The 6,546-nt window shown below is 46.0% G+C and overlaps 1 protein-coding gene across 1 annotated transcript in view; it reads left to right on the top strand.

Moving 5' to 3' along the window:
* The window catches only part of hgs (hepatocyte growth factor-regulated tyrosine kinase substrate), a 36,316-nt gene continuing 29,770 nt past the window's right edge, over positions 1-6,546 (top strand). The window contains 4 exon segments of the mRNA XM_042317590.1: positions 1-158; positions 1,557-1,641; positions 1,887-1,962; positions 2,700-2,792. Coding sequence (XP_042173524.1) covers positions 122-158; positions 1,557-1,641; positions 1,887-1,962; positions 2,700-2,792 — 291 coding nt within the window. The 5' untranslated portion in view covers positions 1-121.

Raw genomic sequence — 6,546 nt, 5'->3', positions numbered from 1 at the left:
TAACTTTACAGCTGGCTAGCGATCTACACAGTGGATGTGTTAAAATAATTTTTTGGGATTGACCCCCCCCCAAAAAGAAAAATAAGGTTCTCGTCAGCTAGCCTGCGTCATTGGATCAGCCATGGGAAAGGGTGGTGGTACATTTGAGAGGCTTCTTGGTAAGATATGAGTATCTAAACATTTTTACACCGTTTTTTTGCGTATTGTTTTGGCAGTCGTTTGGGGCTGTGACTCAGCCCTGCTAACAAGCTAACATTAGCTAACGTTACTTAGCTAAACTTGTCTGTGTTCAGTTCGACGATAGGCCGAGGCCTCTAATCGAGTATCGTCTTTTCTATCGAGTATTGCAGTGTAACTGCTTATCAGTAACATGTCATTTAATCTACCAAAAACTATGTTTACATGCCAGGCATTTTGTCTAGCCTAGGTTAGCTTGGCTAGCTAGCATGCTAGCAACGCAATCTGAGGATGTTGTGTTGGGTGCGCTGCGATTTTCCCGACATAAAATAAAAAATAAAAACATATTTGTTTAGTTGGATGTCCCCGATCGTCAGACATAAATAAGTGTTTTTATAATTTGCATAACTTTCATTATTTGCCATCCAGCTAGCTAGTTGTTTTAGATGTATTAGCTCGTTTGCTAGTAGTAGCTTAGTGGGCTATCTATCCAGTTCACCCCACTGCGCCATGTTCTTATCAGTCTCATCGTAGACTAACTTCAACCCCTAAACAGTTCAGACAACTCGCTGACAACTGTAATCATCAGTAGATTGCTTCAAGTGCTCTGATGTTATTGAGGGTGCCAGTGCCTATTGTTGAGCCCTGTGTTGGCATAATAAATTAAGGCCAACACATCATAAACTGGCCCACAGAAAAGGCCGAAGGTTTGTGTCAATCATAATAACATACAGGCTCATTACCGGTTACCGACGTTTCCTCTTAGTTTTGCAACAGCCGCAAGCTAGTTTGTTATTGTGTAGAAATGCATTCCATAACAACATACTTTGATCCACTCACTATTAATCACTAACTAGGCCTACCCCACCCCCATCATTTACTGAATGGAGAAATCCTCTGTTTCATACCTACAGTGATCGTATAATATGATCAGTTACATTTGTATAGGTCCACACGTCATGCCTGGACATGTTCATGTTTCATTGTGATGTGGGAAAGGCTGCTTTCTGAGTCATCAATGATTTTGAATAGGCGCTAGTCACAATCAATTTCATCTGCTCACAAGCAAACACACAACTCCACTGTTTAGAGAAATAGCCTATGCTTTCAGGTGTAAGGTTTTGTCTTATCCACCCAGGTTAAAAGACCCTCACACTTCTCTTTTCTTACTAACACTGACTTAGCTGATAGCTACTTTATTGAGGAAATGTGTACTTGCTATGACTGTGATATGTGGTTGTCTCACCAAGCTATTTTAAGATTAATGCACTGACTGTAAGTTGCTCTGGATAATGTTGTCTGCTGAATGACTAAAATGTTTATGATGATCTTGAATGAAAGACATGTGAGACACTGAACCCTCTCCTCTCTGTCTGCAGATAAAGCAACCAGTCAGCTGCTGCTGGAGACAGACTGGGAGTCCATCCTGCAGATCTGTGATCTCATTCGTCAAGGAGACACACAGTGAGTAGTAGAGTGCCGAGTACACCACGGCCCTGATCAAATACTTAGAATCCTTCCTTCCTTCTGGTAATCACTAGCCTAATCTCTGTGATTGGATAATTGCAGTGGAGAGGTCCTTACGTGTTTCCGTGACGAGGCCTAGGAAGGAAGGAAGGAACCATTTGAAAAATAATTGGAACTAGCCCCATGTTTCTCCACACGATATAAGTGTGTCTGGTCTGATCAACGTCTTTCTTTTCCTGCAGGGCGAAGTATGCCATCGGAGCCATTAAGAAGAAGCTGATGGATAAGAACCCGCATGTGGCCCTTTATGGTCTTGAGGTGGGTTACGAGATGACCAATGCTGCGTGGATCTACGCTGAACCCCACTTGTAATGACACAATCATAACCTTCTAGTGCTGCTTTACAGGACGGCTCATCAATTATTCACATTGGGCCATATTCAGATGTTTTGAATAATAAATGCGTTAAGGAAATGATATCCAGATATATACGCCTCCATCACACCGACAGCGTGGTTCCATTTGGATACACCAGAGGTACGTTAGTTTCCAGTGGAACACTGTGTTGGCCTTGCAGCGCAGCAGAGGCAGTGCGTTCGGTGTGATGTACAGGTTGGATTTATGGAACGTAAGTGTTAAACTGTACGTGTCGACGGCTCGACAGAAATGGCAGCGGAAGGTGAATGTTGAACTTCTGTTGCCCACATATTTTTTATTTATTTTACCTTTATTTTACTAGGCAAGTCAGTTAAGAACAAATTCTTATTTTCAATGACGGCCTAGGAACAGTGGGTTAACTGCCTGTTCAGGGGCAGAACGACAGATTTGTACCTTGTCAGCTCGGGGATTTGAACTTGCAACCTTCCGGTTACTAGTCCAACGCTCTAACCACTAGGCTACCCAGATGATGCTGCGTAACATTTTCCGTAATGATGCTGTCGGTGTAACCAAGGTGACAGGCTAGTTCCATAGTGAAAGGTCTGACGTCAGGCTTAATCAGAAGAATTGGGCCTCTGTGTTGTGAAGTGTGATTGAGTGTTTCTTCCCCCTGTCAGGTGTTGGAGTCAGTAGTGAAGAACTGTGGTCAGACGGTCCATGATGAGGTGGCCTGTAAAACCACCATGGAGGAGCTGAAGGATCTACTGAAGGTGACCCTGTCTTGATTCACCCGCTCTACACCTCCTTCAGCCCCTCTACACCTCCTTCAGCCCCTCTACACCTCCTTCAGCCCCTCTACACCTCCTTCAGCCCCTCTACACCTCCTTCAGCCCCTCTACACCTCCTTCAGCCCCTCCACCTCCTTCAGCCCCTCTACACCTTCCATTCACCCCCTCCCCTCTACCACCCCTTCTACACCCCTCCTCCTTCTACCCCTACTTCAGCCCCTACACCCTTCCATTCACCCCCTCTACACCACCCCTTCTACACCTCCTCTACCCCTCCTTCAGCCCCTCTACACCTTCCATTCACCCCCTCACACCACCCCTTCTACACCTCCCCCTCCTTCAGCCCCTCTACCCCTCCTTCAGCCCCTCTACACCTTCCATTCACCCCATCTACACCACCCCTTCTACACCTCCTCTACCCCTACTTCAGCCCCTCTACACCTTCCATTCACCCCATTCTCTACACCACCCCTTCTACACCTCCTTCACCCCTCCTTCAGCCCCTCTACACCTTCCATTCACCCCATCTACACCACCCCTTCTACACCTCCTCTACCCCTCCTTCAGCCCCTCTACACCTTCCATTCACCACCCCTTCTATACCTCCTCTACCCCTCCTTCACCCCTCCTTCCCACACCCCCCTTCTATACCTCCTCTACCCCTCCTTCAGCCCCTCTACACCTTCCTTTCACCCCTGCCATGCACCATCTTTCTTAGCATCATAGCAGAGAGATACTCTTAATGATCGGCTATGAAAAGCCAACTGACATTTACTCCTGAGGTGCTGACTTGCTGCACCCTCGACAACTACTGTGATTATTATTATTGGACCATGCTGGTCATTTATGAACATTTGAACATCTTGGCCATGTTCTGTTATAATCTCCACCCGGCACAGCCAGAAGTGGACTGGCCACCCCACATAGCCTGGTTCCTCTCTAGGTTTCTTCCTAGGTTTTGGCCTTTCTAGGGAGTTTTTCCTAGCCACCGTGCTTCTACACCTGCATTGCTTGCTGTTTGGGGTTTTAGGCTGGGTTTCTGTTACAGCACTTTGAGATATCAGCTGATGTACGAAGGGCTCTATAAATACATTTGATTTGATGATAGCAGTCTTTCACTTCGATGATTTTCCATGTGGGCCACAAAGGCTCACATGTCAACATCAAGAGCCTCTTAAACCAAAAGTTTCAATTGAAACCAACTGAAGCCAAATCATTTTAAGCAGGTTACTCAGATGTTTCTCTCTCTCACCCTCCCACTCTCCGCTTGCTCAGTTCCTCTCCAGGGAAGCTCCATTGAGACCTGGATGACCCCGTTCTGATGGGTCATTCCTTAAAACAAGTGATGGAGTCAGACCTAATGGTGTCACGTCCTAACCCTTACCTCCACTCCTTGTTGTATAGGAGTGTTACTCTAGAGTGGACTGGTCTGCTGTGGTCTTCTACAGGCCTACATCCCATCAATCTCCTCCTTGTTGTATAGGAGTGTTACTCTAGAGTGGACTGGTCTGCTGTGGTCTTCTACAGGCCTACATCCCATCAATCTCCTCCTTGTTGTATAGGAGTGTTACTCTAGAGTGGACTGGTCTGCTGTGGTCTTCTACAGGCCTACATCCCATCAATCTCCTCCTTGGGTTACTTCCATTCAGACAGCTCTCATAGGGCCAGTTAAGTTTGTGGTGAGCCAAGAGATTGAAGGGACAGGAACAGTTATGTTTGTGGTGAGCCAAGAGATTGAAGGGACAGGAACAGTTATGTTTGTGGTGAGCCAAGAGATTGAAGGGACAGGAACAGTTATGTTTGTGGTGAGCCAAGAGATTGAAGGGACAGGAACAGTTATGTTTGTGGTGAGCCAAGAGGATGAAGGGACAGGAACAGTTATGTTTGTGGTGAGCCAAGAGGTTGAAGGGACAGGAACAGTTATGTTTGTGGTGAGCCAAGAGGATGAAGGGACAGGAACAGTTATGTTTGTGGTGAGCCAAGAGATTGAAGGGACAGGAACAGTTATGTTTGTGGTGAGCCAAGAGGATGAAGGGACAGGAACAGTTATGTTTGTGGTGAGCCAAGAGGATGAAGGGACAGGAACAGTTATGTTTGTGGTGAGCCAATAGATTGAAGGGACAGGAATCAAACTACACATTAGAATAATACAAGCATGTTAGCATTTCAATTTCAATTTAGGTCAGAAAAGGAATGTCTTGGTTTTATGTCGACTGTCAGTTTTACAAGATCCAACTTATTGTGATCTCAGTGTACTGGGAGTGTTAGGCTGCATCACTGAAGTACTAATCCAATCACGTGAGGGTTTCTTCTGGACAAGGGGGCAGTTCTCCCTAGACACTGATCTTGGGTCAGTTTTGCCCCCCCCTCCCCTCCCGCCCCACTAATGGTTAAGGTTTGGAGTGGGGGAGGGGAAGCTGACCCTAGATCTGAACCTAGAGGAAACTTCGGCCCAGAGTGCTCCTTGTGGAAGGAATGCCCTCTCTTTCTCTGGAGCTTCTTGTGGTTGAGTTGGGTAAAGGAGGGAAGCTAAGACTAGGCTGTGACCCAGTCAGCTGACATGGGTTTGCCTCCCAAATTACACCCTGTTCCCTAGTGCGCTACTTTTGACCAGGGCCCACATAGGACTCTGGTATAAAGTAGTGCACTATGTAGGGAATAGTGTGCCGTTTGGGACGTAACCATGGCGATCACAGCACACCAGAACGGCTGTAATAACACAGCAGACACCTCTCCCTCTGCTCTGATTTCTCCACCGTGTCGAGATAGAAGACGTATTCATGGTCCCTCTACTACTGAAATCAGCTTCATGGCCAGCTACAGTTTGTACTAGTTTTTACACACACAGTGTGATCTGTCTGGGGGATATGTCTGAGCCTTGTGCTGCACACTCCAATCCTTATGACCTTTTCACCCTGCGTCTTAGCCTCATAATCACCCACTGGTGCTGTAGTGAACTGCAGACCTGGGTTCAAATAGGGTTCGAAGTCTTCCAAATATTTCTGGTGTTTTGCTTAAACCTGTCTGGAGTGCCAGAATCTGCAGGGTTTACTGTTTTCACACTATTCTTATTGGTTGCATTGCTCCAGGTGAGCGAAATCAAGCCTTGATCAAGTCTTTAAAATGATTTTCAAATAGTATTTGAACCCTGTATTCTGACAACCTGGGAGCTGGCCAGAGGTCATTCAGTTTTCCACATAGAAATGTAGCCTAATGAGTGGAGTTGACACGATTCCTTACAGGACTGTCAATTGTATGTTCTACACAATGCATTTCTATCTGCAATGTTCAGAATAAGATAGACTGATTTCAGTTTTATTCATAAAATATCTATTTTTAACCTTTATTTAACTAGGCAAGTCAGTTAAGAACAAATTATTATTTTCAATGACGGCCTAGAGGCAGAACGACAGATTTGTACCTTGTCAGCTCGGGGATTCGAACTCACAACCTTTCGGTTACTTGTCCAACGCTCTAACCACTAGGCTACGCTGCCGCCCCTTTTCTACCTGACAGTTATATCTGTTCTACACCACGCATATCTATCTGGTTGTGAATGGTATGTTAAGGGTGCACCCTCTTGAACAGTTCATTTGGATACACTATACAGCATGACATTGCAGTCTTTTGATTGGCTCCCCACCCTTGTCAGGTGACCTTCTGTTGACTTCCTGATGGTGGTGTCATAGCTTGGTCACACGCTGATTCAGGTCAGACCGACTGAGGGACTTCCCAG

The sequence above is a fragment of the Oncorhynchus tshawytscha genome, unplaced genomic scaffold, assembly GCF_018296145.1.
Source record: "Oncorhynchus tshawytscha isolate Ot180627B unplaced genomic scaffold, Otsh_v2.0 Un_contig_956_pilon_pilon, whole genome shotgun sequence".
Classification (NCBI taxonomy): Eukaryota; Metazoa; Chordata; class Actinopteri; order Salmoniformes; family Salmonidae; genus Oncorhynchus; species Oncorhynchus tshawytscha.
The sequence above is the reverse complement of the archived record's forward strand: the minus strand, read 5'-3'. Positions and strand labels throughout refer to the sequence as shown.